Genomic DNA, 18,499 nt, shown 5'->3' with positions numbered 1-18,499 from the left:
GGGCACATGAACCCACCCCCACCGGAGCTGGGTTGGAGCCTGGGGGGTGGGGACACGACTGGGGGCTGCTCTCAGCCCGCCCCCTGTGGGCAGGTGGAAGGTCTGCAGTGGCTCCCTAGGGCCACCCAGCTGGGCTCTATGCTGGCCTGGCCTGGCCGGGGGGACGGGTCTGTGGAAGAAAAGGGGGAGGGGGTAGACAAGTTTTGGGGACTGGATGTGGATACACATTTTTCTATCCGGGCGGGGCTCTATCAGTGTTGACTGATGGTACACAGCAGTAACTGACGGGTAAAAATTCTCAGAAGAATATTGTGGTGGTGTAACACCCCACTCCCTCTAAGCAAAACAACCATTAGAAACCACGAAACTTAGAATTAAAGTTTAACTTACACAAACCCAAACATTTTGAGCATGGATAATGACAATTGAGATACCTCAGCTCTGCCCCCAGAGAGATGTCAGCTTCCCATCTTTCCTTCTTTGGGGGTAGAATACCAAAAACATGCCCCAGAACATACCGCCTTTATTATCTCTTGGATACTAAGTGTGGTGTTTCATCACCACAGTGACCTGGTGCCATAATTTCATGATCTGATCCTAAAAAGCTACTATACTGAGAGACACTAACTCAGTGTTACATGAAACTTGGATAATCGGCTGACACAGAAGCACAGGTCCAATCTAAGGTGCCAAGAGCTCTCAACACCTTGAAGTATCAGCCCCCTCAGACCCAGTCTAGGCCCCAATGGACTAAAATTTGACTAGGCTGGAAAGGTATTTTTTGGTGGCCCAATGAAAATCCTTTTAGTTATGCCTGAGTTTTCTTTCTTTCTCCTCCCACACTCTCAGGTGCACAGGGTGTCAACCAGTTTCCGCCATTTATTTTTGTCTTGTGCTGTTCTGTTCAGGCTTCTGAGAGTCATGTTGACAGATTTGGGTTTTAAAAACAGACTGAGCATGAACACTAGAGTTTATTGTTACTTGAAAATGTAACTAAATTTCTAATGTCCTATTGGTGCATGTGCGCACACACACACACAGAGAGCTGAATTCTTCATTCATCGTGCAATCTCTAACTTCCATTGGTTCTGTGATTGCAATGAGTCAGTCCATCACTAAGGGGTGAAGACCAGGAGGTCAGATTCAAACTGAATGTGGCAAATAAAGAGCAAAAGATTATAAATGGCAAACACCAAAAGAGAAGCCTCCTTACCATTTTCTGTACAAAAATAAAATCTTTGTTGTAAGTGGATAATGCTTTGTTAAACAGCCTTCTTTCTAGAGGTGTCCACATGTCAGATCCTAAAACAAATGAAATAATTATAAACAACTTGTCCTCTAATTGCCAGCCTCCATCTTTGTTCGTATGATAGTCAGTCTGTTAGGGCAGGGGACTGGGAGTCGGGACTGCTTGCTTGTAATCCCTGCCATGAAACATTCATTTAGAGATCCTGGACAAATGGTTTCTGTGATTCAGTCCCTTCCATCTCCAAAATGGGGATGGTACTTAACTACTTCATAGGAGTGTGGCAGAAATGGCAACGTGCTTTGAGATGCTGGGATGGAAGGCACCAAGTATTATTATTATGTATTTACTTTGCTAGATTGACTGCCGAGGAAAAAATAAATGTTCATCTCTGAATATCAGTGCTGAAATCTAGTATGGACCACTTAAGGCGAGTTGGTGCTCTCGCTGAAATCCTTAGTGGGTATTAGTCAAAAAGGAGGAACACAGAAGCTGCTCTCCTGGATCAGACCAGTATTCTCTCTGCAAGCGGACAGCACTAAATGTTTCAGAGGAAGGTGCAAGAAATCTTATAGTGGACAGTTGTAGGATAATCTGCCCATGTCCGATGTTGCTTCCTAACTCTGTTAGTAGTTGGTTTATGTTCCAAAACTTCAGGGTTTTTAGCACTTTTAAAAATCCTGTGTAATACAACTGTGGATGTTCTCATTATATATCACCCTTTTCTGAGTTCTACTAAGTTCTTTCTGCCATCCTGTGGCACTGCGCTCCATGGACTAATTATGCCTTGTATAAAAATGTATATCCTTTTATCAACTTTCAGTTTTTATTGCTTTTCAGTTTCATCCTATACTTATCAATTTGCTCCTGGCACCTCTCTTTTGACATTCTTAATCGAAGAAACAGTGCCTCAATTTTATTAACTGAAAAGAGTAGGCCTAGAACACCTATCTTCCCAATATCTTCAGTTGTGACAACTGAGACAGCATTTCGCGTCTCTTCAGTGATATTTATCCTTTTGTTCTCTGAAGGAATTTCTCGTATCAGGGAGAAAGCAATATTAGCAATTTCTATATACGTTTATATGAAATCTTTTTGTATGGCCCTTGTACAATGGGACTGACCTCACAGGATGAGTTTCATTCATTGTTCGGTTATCCCCTCAGGATTATCTTCTGACTCATTGCTTTGTATGCAGCCATTTCTCCAATTCTGGATCTCTACTACTTAGTATTTTCCCCTATTTGCATAACCTTCATATACGCCTAATTCTCCCCTTGAGCAGCTCATCACTCTAGTCTCTCTGCTTGTTTACCTGACATGGTCTTGTGCAAATTTACTACTCCACCCTTCTGTGCCTAACTTTATTAATCTGTTAAAATGGGAACAATACTTATCTCAGTGGAATGTAGTGAAGTTTAGTTATTTTTTATTGCTCTTTTGAGATCTTGGTATGAAAACTGCTGTGAGTTATTACTTAAACATCTTTAATGCTTTTTTAAAAAGATGCTGAAGCATGAGCTTCAGCAAACTCCTTCATTTGTCTCTTCTTTTCTTATGAATTATTACAATGAACTAAAGGTAATTTACTGTACACCTAGGGGGATTCAGGCTTTGTATTGTTTCCTGGAAGTTGTGGTGTTATCAGCAGGGGCCCTAATATGAATATTAGGATTAATTAAAGCAGCCTAATTAACTAGGATAAAACCTCTGGAGGAAAAGTAACAGGAGAAAAGCTGTTTTTAACTCTGGTTGCTGGGAAACTGACTTTGTACTTGCTGGCTGTGGGAAACAGAGTGCGTATAGAGGATCTGCAATGCAGTAAGATAGAACTGAGACCTTGGAATACAGATCAGTTTTTAAAGCAGGTCTTTATATTTCAGCAATTCATCCTATATTCCATTGTATTTGCCATACGGAGATGGTTACTGCACTGACTGACTGACAGTAAAGCTCTTCTGCAAAATGGGGGGAAGGGGGAGGGAGAAGGAAGCACTGGTTCTGAATCAATCATTTCAGTGGGCCAGTTCAGGCCCATTATATGTATAGCATGAGGAACACAACATGGTATATGGCCTACATACAAAAAGTGCCCTATGTATTAGATGTCTACAGACTCTGATAGGAGCACATTGCTGTTTAATGTGGTCTGTCTCTCTTATGTATTCCTAAAGTGAGAGCACTGCAGAGTTGAGAAGTTCCAATGTCCAAACAAACAAAATCCTGGTGTAGCTCAAAGGACTATAACAGAGCTTTTGTTTTGGATCTGGACTATTTTAGAGACCACCTCTTTCTGAATGTCACAATTGTCTCTAAAATAAACAAACTGGAGTGTTATGGCTAATAGTCCTCAGTTTAGAATGTCCACCATTCTTGGTGGATGGGTGAGGAGCCCTAAAATTTCATATTTCCTTCAACAATTTCCACCCCACCATCAACCTCAGCCTGGACCAGACCACACAAGAGATCCACTACCTGGACACTACAGTGCGAATAAGTGATGGTCGCATAAACACCACCCTATACCAGAAACCTACTGACCGCTATACTTACCTACATGCCTCCAGCTTCCATCCAAGACACATCACACGATCCATTGTCTACAGCCAAGCCCTAAGATAGAACCGAATTTGCTCCAACCCCTCAGACAGAGACAAACACCTACAAGATCTTTATCAAGCATTCGTAAAACTACAATACCCACCTGGGGAAGTAAGGAAACAGATTGACAGAGCAAGACAGGTACCCAGAAATCACCTACTACAGGACAGGCCCAACAAGTACAATAACAGAACACCACTGGCCATCACATACAGCCCCCAGCTAAAACCTCTCCAGCGCATTATCCACGATCTACAACCTATCCTGGAAAATGATCCCTCACTCTCACAGACCTTGGGAAGCAGGCCAGTCCTCGCTTACAGACAACCCCCCAACCTGAAGCAAATACTCACCAGCAACCACACACCACACCACAGAAACACCAACCCAGGAACCAATCCCTGTAGCAAACCTCATTGCCTACTATGTCCCCATATCTACTCTGGCGACACCGTCAGAGGACCCAACCACATCAGCCATACCATCAAGGGCTCATTCACCTGCACATCCACTAATGTTATATATGACATCATGTGCCAGCAATGCTCCTCTGCCATGTACGTTGGCCAAACCGTATAGTCCCTCCGCAAAAGAATAAATGGACACAAATCGGACATCAGGATGGTAACATACATAAGCCAGTAAGTGAACACTTCAATCTCCCTGGTCATTCTATTACAGATTTAAAAGTCACTATCATTGAACAAAAAAACTTCAGAAACAGACTTCAAAGAAAAACAGCAGAACTAAAATTCATTTGCAAATTTAACACCATTAATCTGGTCTTGAATAGAGACTGGGAGTGGCTGGCTCATTACAGAAGCAGCTTTTCCTCTCCTGGAATTGACACCTCCTCATCTATTATTGGGAGTGGACTACATCCACCTGATTGAATTGGCCCTGTCAACACTGGTTCTCCACTTGCGAAGTAACTCCCTGCTCTCCATGTGTCAGTATATAATGCCTGCATCTGTAACTTTCACTCTATGCATCTGAAGAAGTGACGTTTTTACCCACAAAAGCTTATGCCCAAATAAATCCGTTAGTCTTTAAGGTGCTACCAGACTCCTTGTTGTTTTTGTAAATACAGACTAACACGGCTACCCCCTGATATTTCCTTCCCTTATTAGCCTGACGACGTCTGACTTTCGAAGTACAGTTCAAAGCCCACTTACTCACTCATTCTTTTGCCTGAAATGTATTTTAAGGGGGATTATGAATCTTTCATATTTGGGGAATTGTTTGCATTTTCATGAGTCAGAATTGTGTTCTGTTTTGATCTAGCTCTGCTTTAATGTATACATATGCACCAAGGAGCTGTGATAAATCAAATTTATATGGGGGGGGGGGGGGGGAGGAGAACACGGACCAAAACATACAAATTATTAATCCAAATGCCACTAAACATATAAAGTTTGAATTCAACTAATTTTTGCAGTTAGATTATTTTCCTGCAATAACAAATCCCATATGCCTAGAGCAGCTGACTGACCAATAATCACCAAATAAACTACCATTTAAACCCTGTAAATAGCCAGAAAGGGATTGTCAATATGAGATACAACTGAATAGTGCATTGAAGAACTTCAGAGAGCAGTTTTGTACTTTGGCTTTTTGTATTTTAATGGGGTTTAAACGTGGATTGGAGAGATTATAATTCATCATGTAGTGTACTGACTCTAATGTTCAGGTTTCTTTGTCTGCTTGAGAAATTCTGGTCCCTTCACTCCACCTGGCAAACAACAGAGTACTCTGATGCCCACAGCTGTACTACTAGTTGGCAGTTATTAGCATTTAACTGGAATTCTATCTTGTGCGGAATGTGAAGAAAACAAGAGCCTCCTCTTGTGTTGCCTTTGTCATTGCGAACCGCTTGCATAAAATGGTAGACATTTGTTTGAACGAAGATGAATTCTTAAAATCTAGCATTTCCCAGCCTTTAACCACTTGCCAAAATCTCTCTTCAAGATTCTGATCTTTATTTCACTCTTATCGGCTAATTACAGATCCAAACAATATTAGGTGACTAGAGACCAGGGCTGCAGACATCACTGACAGTAACCAAGTAACAGAGTAGGGACTTTTCTTGCAATAGAAGTATCTCTTCTGCAAGAAAAAAATAATTGACAATTTTCTCTCTTCAGTCTTCTGTGGGAATGACAATTGGTTTTCTCTTGGTGGGAAAGAGAATCTTCCACTCAAAGGAACTGCTCAGGAAAAGCACCTGCCACCCCCCTTCCATCCAAACAGCACCCACATAAAGGCACAGTGTCTTTTTAGTTCCTAATCTTGTTAAGACTGGACACATATTTTCATAATGAATTTCAAGCTGTTAATTTATCCTTAAAAGGAGAGAAACTGTGGACCAGACTTCCCCCTGCATCTAAGCTCCATTTGGCCAAGAGCAGAGGCATGGCAATCATGGAGCTGCCTGATAAACTGGGACAGTATGAGTCTTTCCTGGTGTTTTAGAGCAACCTAGGGATTGCTCCAAGTAACACCAGTGGAGGATCACCATAATACAGTGCAACTCTTCATGCCCCTATTTTGGGATGGCAGCTGGCATATGTGCCAGGCTGAAAACATTATACCAGTGGAGAGCTCTACCCTGGGTTGCCACAGACAAAATTGAGCTCATCTGCACTACCTAGGTAGCACAATGGGCTCTGACCCGAAGCCAGAATTTGGCCTCGTACATTTTGATTATCCAAGCATCAGGAGATTCCTGGATTGTTTCCTTTTGAGTGCAAGCTGGAGACAATGGCTAGGCTCAGACAAGAAATCTTACTATAGAACCTGGGTTGGCTTAGACACAGGATATGAGGTTGTGGGGTGAGAAGGGACCTGCCCTCACCTATCGTTTTTATCGTGTAATCTTTAGTAACAGCACATACATCTAAATAGCTGGCCAGGGTATATGTATCACAAAGTATTTTCAAACTATGAACAAGAGGAGACTCCCATTATGATTGTTAAGTAGAAGAGCTAAATCTGTTTGTTTTAGGCTAGATCTATGCAAACAATGAATCTGCATTCAGTAACTGTGAAAACTCTTGCAAGTGTTATACTCCAAGCTGAACTTTGCACTTTTCATGAAATGACCATAAATGTCCTTACAAATATTTAAGCATCACAACCTCCATATGAGGAAGGTAAGATTGTACAACAATAACACTTTGGTATAAAGAGGCTAAGGGACCAGCCCCAAGTTACACAGCAAGCTAGATCTTTAACAAGAACGCCAAGAATTTCAATCAGTTTTGGATCTTAATTAATGGCAGAAATTAGCCTAAATTGTTACAAATATCTATTAAGAACAATGATGTACCAAAAACCCGCAAAAAACAAGGAAGAGTATTCTTGCAATCTAAAGATTCATCTCTCCATTATTAAGAATTTTCCCTTTTAGTTATAGGAGATGATAATTCGAGGTGCTACCAGATGTTTTTTGTAACATCAACTCTTTATTTAGAATCTTTATTTTATACACCAGCATAGTTTACAGATTAATATACCAAATTAATATAGTTTATTTCACCATCTTTTTTTCCTTGACATGAAACCAACCAAAGTAGTATTAATGTAGCCAAGTACTGTCTGGTTACAAAAACCTGACCAGAAATTATGCCAAAGAGAGGAAAAACCTCCATTACTCTAAACAAAGAGAAAGAATAAAAGAATCAGGTGGCCTGTAGCTTTAATTTTACTCAAAATTATGTGTGCTTGCCCTGTGCTTTTTTATAAATGTAAATACATACATACAGATTGTTAAGAAACACCTACCAGCATAATGGTAATTTGCCAAAGGATGACACTTCAATCTTACTGGCTTCCTCAACAGCAGCATTTCCAGGGCAACCTACAAAACAAACACAGAAGAACAGAATTAAAAAAAAAAAAACCCTCAGTTATTTACTTTGTATAAATGTGCACAGAACAAGCTTAACAAGTATTATAGTATGGGACAGGATTCAGAATCAACTGGGTTTATTTTTTACTTCCTTATACTAAAAATCATCATCAAATTACTCTCCAAGACCTACTTATGCTTCCTCCCCTACAAGAAATCAGCCCCAACTAATCAACTAAAGATGGCCAGGCTGATGTGCGGCCAGTGTTAAGAGGATATTATTTATTTTTTATAGAAACAAAAATAAATATCCTTTACTCAGAACAACTCAGTTGTGCACACAACTAACCTATGTAACCAAGTGATTCTTCTACAATTCCCCTCATCTTCCCTTCCCTATTTCCTCCTCCTGGTTGTTACCTTCACTGGTTGCATCTTGCCTTAAATTAGATGGTAAGTTATTTGGAGAGGGACTTTATTTTTCTATTTGTCTGTACAGCCCTTTGGATGCTACTATAACACCATCATCCTCCAAATGTTCAACTCTAAGTGAATTATCCACACGAGAACAGCAAGCAATAACACACTACAATTCTGGACAATTAAACAAAGATTTGACAAGGTTTCACAGGAGATGGAAGAAGACTGAGTCCTGTGGGTCTTTCCATTGAAATGAAGAGAAACCTTGGGTAATGTCAGCACAGGAGAATGCCTACACAAAGCCAAGGACTAAGTGCTATTAGTCACCCAAGCAGTACAATAAACTTCTAGAAAGGCTCGGCCTTGAGATTTAATTTATTAACAATGAAAGGAAGTGGTCAGCCCCCAGCATGATTACAAGGCAGGTTCATGGCATCACTGCCAATCTATCAGAAAAGTTCTTTTGTGTGGCGAAATCTAAAGCCATTTAATAAAAAAACCTGGTTACCTACCTTTCGTAACTGTTGTACTTCGAGATGTGCTGCTCATGTCGATTCCATTCTAGGTGTGCGCGCGCCCATGTGTGCGGCCATCAGAGATTTTTGCCTTAGTGGTACCCTTAGGGCTGGCTGTAGCACCCTCTGGCGTGCCGCGCCCATTACGGTATATTAGGCGCTGCCAGCTCACGCCCTCTCAGTTCCTTCTTGCCAACAACTCCGACAGAGGAGCAGGAGGGCGGGTAATGGAATGGACATGAGCAACACATCTCAAAGAACAAGTTACGAAAGGCAGGTTTTTTCTTCTTCGAGTGCTTGCTCATTTTGATTCCATTCTAGGTGACTCACAAGCAGTATCAATGGAGGTGGGCTCGGAGTTCACCGTCGTGCAGCTTGTACTACAGCTCTGCCAAAGCCGACATCATCTCACGCCTGCTGAGTCAGCACATAGTGCAACGCGAACATATGGACAGACGACCAAGTGGCAGCCCGACAGAACCCTTGAATCAGCACCTGTGCCAGAAAGGCTGCCAAAGACGCCTGCGCTCTAGTGCAATGAGCTGTCACAATCACTGGCGGGGCCACTTTTGCCAGCTCGTAGCATTGGCGGATGCACGCCATGATCCAAGACGAAATTCTCTGGGCTGACACCGGGCAGCCCTTCATCCTGTCCGTGACAGCAACAAACAACTGTGTTGACTTACGGAATGGCCGCGTTGTATCAATGTACGAACAGTGCCGAGAGGAGCTGGGCGCCAGTGGCGCACTGCGCATGGAGGCCAAAGTACTTGGTGTGGCCTGCGCAGAGGGCTCGGAAGCCGGGCGGAGAGTGGACTCCATCAGAAGGGCTCTGAGGCGAATGTCCCTCTCTTTCTGGGTACCATAAAAGTTCTTACAGTTCCAGCAACGTTCCTTAATGTGTAATTCCCCCGAGCACTTACGGCAGCTGTCGTGGGGGACACTCACAGGCATAGGCCTGCCGCAGACAGAGCAGGGCTTAAACCTGGGAGCTTGGGGCATGCCCTGCCTGGAGCAGGGTCTCAGCAGGGACCTTAGCTAACAGCTAACTACACTACTTAACACTAACTACAATTAACAAAGGACCAAAGTCCGATGGAAGAAAACCCCTTGCTCTTGACAAGCAAGAAAGGCGCTCTGAAGAACGAGCTGAGAGGGCGAGGGCCAGCAGTGCCTAACATACCACGGCATGGGCGCTACAGCCGGCCCTACGGGTACCACTAAAGCAAAAACCTCCGACGGCTGCACACATGGGCGCGCACACACCTAGAATGGAATCGACATGAGCAAGCACTCGAAGAACAACTTGTTATTCTGCTTCGACTGGCTCTGCACATGCCCGCTTATGGGTTTTGCACTGCCCAGTGCAGCCTAATGGTAGAACCTTCTCCAAGCACTGGCTGCTATAGCTTGTGGCGCCCCTTCTTGCGGCTTCCTATAGCATCTCCAAACGTTCCGATAGTGAGCTTACACAAGGCGGCGCTGCGGCCTCTACTGTCTCAGTACCTTCCAGCCACTGTGCCAGATGGAAGTGTCTATCGGATTCGGGGTTCTCTCCTATTCAGTACCTTTGGATAGTTTGCAATAGTTGTTTGTTTTAGTGTTAAGTGTAGTTTAAGGCAGCTACAGTGTAGTTAGCTAGCAGAGTTTGTAGGGTCGGTTCTTTGTAACGGTGGAACTGAAGAAACAGCAGCAGCCAGGTTTTAAGAGTGGTGCTTCATGCCCAGATGTCTTCCCAGTGCCAGACAATCATGTTAGGTGCCTTAAGTGCCTTGGAGAAGGCCCCGGTCCTTCTATTTCCCAGACCTTTACAGGAGACACAAAACAGACTGCTAGCGCTCCTGCTTAAAGAAGCTCTTGCTGCTGACTGTTGGGTTCTGGGAGATCACCAGAGCTGAAGACTAAGAGGCCTGTTTCAGCTCCAGTTGCTTTGACTAGCAAGAATAAAATGCCTAAATGATCCCAGGGATTAGGGTTTTTGTCAGTTCTGGCTCCTATTCCTGTTTTGTTGGATCCTCCTGTTAAACCCGTCAAGATGTCGAAGGCATCGTCTGTCCAGCTGACTGCTCTCCAATCCAGACTTAAGGTCTGAGCTTTGACCTGAGGATTAGGAGTTGTGGAGCAATTGGCAAGGATGCCTCCCTTCCTTTGTATGGAGACAAGCTAGCCCATTTCACTGACATTTGGAGGTCTATTACCTTGGAAAAGAGGGTCCTAGTAATTATAGAAAAGGACTATACAATACAATTTTAAAAGTTACCTATTCTCCCCTAATCCTTCACTTTTCAGGACACCTTCTCTCATGATTATTCTTCTGTCAGAAGTTTAAAAAATGATCCTGTCAGGTGCAGTCAAAGAAGTATCTACATATCTATAGGTCAAGGGTTTATTTAAAATACTTCTTGGTACGGGGGAGGGGGGGGGGGATGGAGATTCCCCAATTTTAGATTTAAGAAAATTGAACAGGTCCACTTGGAAGTTCCAGTTTTGAGTGCTAACCCAGGCCTCCACAATTCCCTTCCTTTCAATTATGGATTGGTTCGCAACTCTTGATTTAAAGGATGCATATTTCTCTGGACAAATCATCCTTTCCATCTTCATTTTGTAGTGACACAAAGACATTTTCAGTACAAGTTTCTTCCATTTAGCCTTTTCCCAATGCCAGGAGTCTTCAAAGTACCTTTTTGTAGTAGCGATCCACCTCTGAAAACTATGCATCTTTGTTAACTCATATTTGGACAATTGGTTGCTAAAGTGACAGGGCAAGGACCAATATGTGTGTGCAATACAATTTAAAGGCTTATGAAGGAGTTATCTAATATATATACCCTTTTGAGGGAACCAGTTCCACAATGGGATTTTAATTTGGTTCTATCTATGCTCGTGAAGCTGCCTTTTAAACCTTTGGCAGAGTATTTTTTATTTTACTTATCTATTAAAACTGTGTTTATTATTGGTATAGCATCAGCCAGAGGGTTGAGCAAATTTTATCCTTTATGGCTGATCTGCCATTTACTATTTTTTATAAGAACAAAGTGGTTCTTAGACCTGATCTCAGGTTTCCACTAAAAACTGTATCTGAGTTTCATATCTGTATTCATTTACCAGAATTTTTCTCAAAGTCACATGCTAATAAAAGGGAATCTGTGTTATATACTTTAGATGCTAGAAGGGATTTTAGCATATGATTTAAACAGAACTAAGTTTTAGCAAGTCATCTAGGTTATTTGTTTCTTATACTAAAACCCATATGGCTCAGAGTATCTCCTAAAACTATTTCCAGAGGGGTTAAACAACGTATCATTAAATGTTACAAGTTAGCAGCAGTCCCTGTGCCTACTGTTGAAGATCTCATTCTACTAGGGATAGGGCAGCATCTTTTGCTTGCCTTAAACATGTTCCTATTGGAGAAATCTGTATGGCTACTACTTGGAAGTGAATCCATACTTTCATAGGTGCCGACTCTGTGGGTGCTCTAGGGTTGGAGCAGGGGGAAAATGGTGGGTTCTGAGCACCCACTGGCAGCCCCCCACCCCCCCCCCATCAGCTCCCATCCTCCCCCCCACTGTTTGCCACCCGCCGGCAGGCCCCACTGATCAGTGCCTCCCTCGCCCTCCCCGTGCCTCCTGCGATCAGCTGTTTCGCAGCGTGCAGGAGGCTTTGGGAGAGGGGGGAGGAGTGAGGGTGTGGCGCACTGGGGGGAGGGAGTGAAACAGGGATGGGAAGAGGCAGGGCAGGAATGGAGCAAGGGTGGGAAAAGGTGGGGTGGGGCCCTGGAGGAAGGGGTAGAGTAGGGACGGGGCCTGGGATAGAGCTGGGGGTTGACCACCCCCCAGCACATTAGAAAGTCTGCACCCATGCATACCTTTACTAAACATTATGCTTTGGATTTTGCTTCAAGTGTGGATGCTAAATTTGGTACATCAGCACTTCAGTCCTTTAATTAGGACTCTGTTTCACTCCTCCTGAGTTTTCAGCACTGCTTACAGAACTTACCCACAAACAGGGATATGCAAAGCCACTCGCAGAAGAAAGGAAGGTTACGCTTAACCAGAATTCTTCAAGACTATTCTGCATATTCACATTTCCCCCCCTCCCCCTTCCCCTCTTTCTCAAAGTCCTACAGCGGTTTCTCTGGGTTGGCAGTGGCAGGAACTGAGGCAGTAGAGGGTGCAGTGCTCCCTTATATAGCTCAACCTCATAATGTTCAGAGACACTGAGGGAGGAGAGGGGGCACATGCGAGCTCTAACAGATACTGCTTGGATAAGGTTCTACCTTTAAGGTGCACCAGGCAGTGCAAAATCTATAAGTGGCAATATGCAGAGTAAATACAAGTAAATAACCTTCATTTTCCCATGCTGCCAAGGTAAAGGAGAAGTGAACCTTTCTCTTCAGCTTCTTGTCTTACCATAATATCCCCTTTGGACTCAAAGAGGGAGTGCAATGCATATTCTGAGTTAGTTCCTCCACCAGGTAACACGCTTGAACAGCACATATTTAAAAGGTCTTCCACTGTCAGAAACAAAAGGGATCCTGTTAAATATTGCAACATGTCAGCCAAATCCCTAAAACCAAGGATTCTACAAAGCCAACTCAAACACAATAGAGTGTAAAGTTTTCATTCTGAAATGCGCACACAGTTCTTGATGTTTGCATTGCACTTTTCTGTAACAATTCTCAAATGCATCAAATTAAAAGTGTTCAGATATTGCAACATCTGTATAACCTTTTCAAAGTAAAAAAAAAGTATGAGAGTGAGAAATAAGTGGAGATTTCTATACTGAATATAGTGTTTTCAGTAAACAATTCAAATGGCAAAATACAGTACCTCTTCGTTGGAAGACTCTGTTTTCCAGTTCTGGACATGGTTTCCAAACCAAAGTTGCCTTGTGCATATCTCTCCCCATTGATGATCGGTCTTGAAGTTCAGGAATATCAGCCTGGAATCTTGATCCAATATTGATCTGTCTATAAAGAAATAAAGACAGATCTCAGCTGTAAGATTTACAGAGAAAAGAGTAATATTACCTTTTATTTAATGCCAAACAAAAAATAATTACACAGTTTAGACGCTCCCCAGGAATACCCAGGATTGTGAGGCACCTTTAGCATGAGTGAGCCTTGTCTGTACCTGCCAGGAGTCAGCTCCCTGACAACCCAGGCCACAAACAGAACAAGTACTCCCCGATGGGCTCCACTCTCCTCTGCAGGCAAGCAATAGGTACACACCAACCTCCAAGCATCCCTCTGGAGTGCCCAGCCCTTGTTCCACTGAACACTCACAAAATTCACAAATTCACTACTCCTAAAGGAATAGTACACAAAAATTACTAGTTATAACTCAAGATAGCCATCCACTTAACACACAGCACTTAGATATATTTATAGTGAAAACAAGAATATGTTTATTACCAAAGAACAGAGATTCAAATGATACTAAGAAAGAATATCAGAAACAAATGGTTACATATAAAACAAACTTATAACATGCTTGCTAGAGCCTAAACTTAACTCACAAAATATTCCCGTCTCCTACAGTATAGCTCATCCCAAGTCCTTTCCCCAGTGTTTTAAACCAGGATGTCTGAGACCGTCCTTTCATTAGATCAAACCCACTGGCAGTTTGTCTTCACAGCCTGAAGGATCCCAGGTGCACCTCCATACCCGTTACACTCCCAAAAATTCATTGTCTTGTAAACAGGATAATCCCTGCTGTTTTTGTTTTTTCCTGCAGCACTCACAATCTATTCATTAGCACTTGATTCAATATGCAAGTAGATTTCCAGTGCAAGATAATACAATGGTCAGCCAGGGAGATAAGTGTCTCCCACTTGGAGAAGTCTGTCTCAATGCATGCTACCTCTGAGTGACCAGCCTTTAACGCCAAGGCCTTAAAGACATAATTTTCAGCATGCATATATAACTCCTTACACATTATCTGCACATACATTTTGCAATGATTATGACCACCAGCATGACACATGATCCATTTTGGTAAAGCCAGGGGATCCCTGTAAACCTGTGAAAGCCCTGTGCCCTCTGCACGTGGGCATCAAGAGGTCCTCGCGTCACATGTCACAATGGTCTGACGTGAAATGGTGTCAGACTGTCTTACAACATAATATTCAGTAAACTCTGCTCTCACTGAGGCAAATAGCGTATTATAAAGACCTAGTGTTCAAAAAGCTGTGGACAATTCCAACACAGTTTAATTGGACTGGGAAGCAGGTTTTAAGTCCCAGAAGAGAGAGAGATTATGGATATCATTACAGTATCGTGAACAGGCCAGATGCAGTCAGTTATACCTCCCTGCCCCATAGGGGATGACACACCTCAGTAGAGGGCTGGCGGTGATAACACTGTCTCTGTCCTCTCTTGGTATCTTACAAGGGAGGGAAGTTTAACATCTCCCAGAACTCCATAGGAGGGCTGCCAGGGCAAGTACTGAATCAACACGCTGCCCGAATGCAGTGGTCACACTTTTCAAGCCAGCACCAGCTAGTTTTGTGACTTCACTGGCTCTTTATAGCTCTCCCCTGAAGCCATGGCTGGTTTGCAAGGCCACAATCTCATCTCTGGCAGACTTTCTGCTGTCAGTGACCCAGCCAATGTTTACACTGGTATAGCCTTGAGTGCCTCCAGCCAAGAAGTATGATATTACCTGCCTTGTTCAAAATATACAAGACCACATTCTCTAGATGAGAGAGGGTGAGCTGGCTGAAGTAGGCTGTAAAGTGATACACATTGATAAATGTTTCTTACGGTTCTATATCAACAGTCTGTTCTCCAGGCCCTGGAGTCACTGGAATGCTGCTTCCATCAATACTATCTGAAACAGAAACAGGGATTTGATTTTCTGTTTAGAAAGCTATTTTCTTAACTAGGACATCATGTTGGGTCCTCCACTGCCCCCCGTTGTGTTGCTATCCTTCTATTAAATGTTCCATAGAAATCAATGAAACATCAGGCTATAGTTGGTGCATTGGCCTGAATGTACCAGGGGGCTTAAGAAACTAGGTACAGTGCAGCTGGGCACAGCTGCAATTTTCAATAGCACCAATTTCCACACTGATGGTCATGCTGAATGATTTTCTTTATAATCTACACACTTGGTTGTACATGTTAGCTTTGTACCTCCTATCATGCTGCCACCCATGCCTAGTATGGTCTCCCGTTACCATATGCTAAGTGCACACACTCCTCCTCCTCCTCCAAATACCTCTTTAAAATTAATTCTTCCATAAATCTCTCCTACTTCCTTTTCTCATCAATAACCCCCACAGACTCCCTTAACTGATCTATTGTCCTGTGACTTGTTTAAATTGTAAAATATGGGTCAGGAAACATGTACTAACATTCTGTTAGTAAAGCATTGAGAATGTATTTATGGCACTGTATAGGTGATTTTGCAAATCAGTGAAATACAACACAGTTACAAAAACAAAACAAACAAAAGGAAAAAAAGAAAAAGAAAAAAAAGAAAAAACACCACAGCCAAACCCCCAAAATCCAGATCAGCTGTCACCTTGTTACTGTATTTCTGAAGAAACCAAGGACCAGAGATTAAGGGGGGTACAATGGTGACAGAAGGTTCAGCTGGCCCTGGACTACTTCCTAGAATTAGGAGAAGGCCAAAACCAAGTTCTGATCATCTTCTAGAAAGAGCAGGAAGGAAGAGGAGACGTTGCAGGATAGAGGACTAGGACTGCCAATAATACAGTTTTATAAATTGGAATTCAGTGCCTACTAGAGAACATATCAAAGAGGCAACTTGATTTATCCATTTTGCTAACTTGAGAAAGCTAGCAGTCAATTTTTTTAATCTATTAAGGGGACTGATCGCAGAAGATGGGAATATAGAAGGGGAAGCAAGGAGAGGGGATAGAATAGAACAGCAACATGTCAGGATAACTGAGGACTACTGATGAACTATGAAGGGTGCATCATCTAGTGTTTTTTGACCAGAAGGCTGGTGGCTGGGAAGAAAATGTGGATGTAAAATTGTAAAACATGGGTGATCTTCAAGGATCCAAGACAGAAGATAATTTAAATACACCTATTTTTCTTTTGGGTTACAGGATAAATTTAATGATCCAGTAAGTAAAATCTTAATTCATCACCTGAACCATGCTGCTAAATACCTAGTTTATAGGTTTTGCAACACTACACAAACAGAAATGTGTGTCTGGCAATTTTGAGGAATTGCTTTGCTTGCACAGTTAATTTATAATAGAAAGTAAATTAAGTTCTCTAACATACTGGGGACCATTTCTAAGTTACTTAATCACACTTTAAGATGTTATTTCTACCTTGGACAGACTCTTCCAGTATAGCTAATATAGATTATCCCCCATACACACCTTAAAGATCTTTTCTATGCTTATGCTATAATAAAAAATTTCTTCTCCTGAACTGAATAAATGCTTAAAACCAAACTGTCAAATCCCAAAACAGGTGTGTCCCACTTGGCCCATTTGAGCAGGCTCCACTTTAGTTATAAACACTGTGTCCTTTGAAATAAATATGTTCTGATCTTTCCATTTGAAATTAACCTGTCCATTTCCTAGTTTAAACCCAACACTATAATATCTAGAAGAGATGTACGCATCTGGAAAAACAGACTTTGTTGAACAGGAAAAGTAACAGTAGTTTGTGTATATGTCTTGTCCTTCTCCGAAGATGATTATTTCAAAACAGAAAGCACACAGGGAATACAACATAACATAACAGTGTTTTATGTAAGATGTGGATTTGGGCTCAGAGAAAGTGTTACATTAAATAAAATCCTTACTAGATCGACATAGGAGCACCCGTGGAGTGGGTGTCAAAGGAGTAAGCGGCAGCTGGGCGTGAGATGCATTATGAGATGTGATAACGCTGCTGAAGAGCCCAGATCCTTGGCGTACTGGGCTAAGCATAGGTGGTGGGGTATAGGGAGGAAACGCATGTGTCCTGTCCAGGAGATGGTCTCCTAGAATGCGGGGAGAGCGAAGTTGGCTTTGATACAGAGTAGCTCCTGAGTAGGATGCACTGAAGTTGAAGGAAGGAGGAGGTATGAAGAGTGGTTCAGGTCTATGTCGATATTTTTTCTTGTCCTGCAGGGATTTGAAGTCTTCTTCCAATTTTGTAGCACTTTGATGCTGTTTTCTGCCAAGTTCCTAAATAAAAATTTATAACATTCAAATATACAGCTATGATTAGTTTGGGTTACATTACCTATAATTTCCCACAGCCAATGGTGACCAGAAAGCTGTTATCAACTGATGGCTGTTCAGGGCCCTACATGGAATAAGTCTGACAGTTTCAGTCCAGGTTTTTTTTTTTTTTTTAAGCCAACAGGTGCCTGTGTGACAAAATACCAACACTACAACTGGTACTAGTTGGTAATCTTAAGACAGAAAGAATTCATTACCTTTCCAGCTTCAGAAATCATCACTCCAGGTCAGAGAAGGACTGTAAAAAAGCTGGCTAGGCCAGTAAAAGAGTGGCCTTTGCCACTGCCAGTGTTTAGTGGCTAAAGAGAGGACCTGGCTCCAAAATGTCAATGCAGCATTTTTTACCAGCACCCCACACATTCACACTTATTTCCAACTACACAGAATTTATATTGGTCATCTGGGAGTTGCTCCATCTACCTCCCAATGTCTGAGTTTATTAGAAAGTTAAATGTTTTCCAATACATCTACTTGGCTTTAGTAGGATGGACACATTTGAGCTCAATGGAATAAATGCAGCATTGTCACTGGCAGGAGAGGGGAAAAAAAATGTAATAAAGTCAGTTTCTTTGTCTCTTATCACTACATTTCCATTTGCTGGGTGGAATCCAGCTGCAAGGAATCTTGTATTAATTTTCTCCTTTCTTGGCA

At 42.3% G+C, this 18,499-nt stretch overlaps 1 protein-coding gene across 5 annotated transcripts in view; it reads right to left on the bottom strand.

Moving 5' to 3' along the window:
• Positions 1-18,499, bottom strand: part of TRERF1 (transcriptional regulating factor 1) — a 139,554-nt gene that overhangs the window by 8,369 nt on the left and 112,686 nt on the right. For all 5 annotated transcript variants that reach the window (XM_054021834.1, XM_054021836.1, XM_054021832.1 and 2 more), the window contains 6 exons: positions 17,425-17,791; positions 15,396-15,462; positions 13,462-13,601; positions 13,042-13,145; positions 7,631-7,706; positions 1,214-1,302 (listed from right to left, as the gene is read on the bottom strand). In XM_054021834.1, coding sequence (XP_053877809.1) covers positions 1,214-1,302; positions 7,631-7,706; positions 13,042-13,145; positions 13,462-13,601; positions 15,396-15,462; positions 17,425-17,791 — 843 coding nt within the window. The remainder of the gene's footprint in view (positions 1-1,213; positions 1,303-7,630; positions 7,707-13,041; positions 13,146-13,461; positions 13,602-15,395; positions 15,463-17,424; positions 17,792-18,499) is intronic.

This window comes from Malaclemys terrapin, chromosome 3, assembly GCF_027887155.1.
Source record: "Malaclemys terrapin pileata isolate rMalTer1 chromosome 3, rMalTer1.hap1, whole genome shotgun sequence".
Lineage (NCBI taxonomy): Eukaryota > Metazoa > Chordata > Testudines > Emydidae > Malaclemys > Malaclemys terrapin.
The sequence above is the reverse complement of the archived record's forward strand: the minus strand, read 5'-3'. Positions and strand labels throughout refer to the sequence as shown.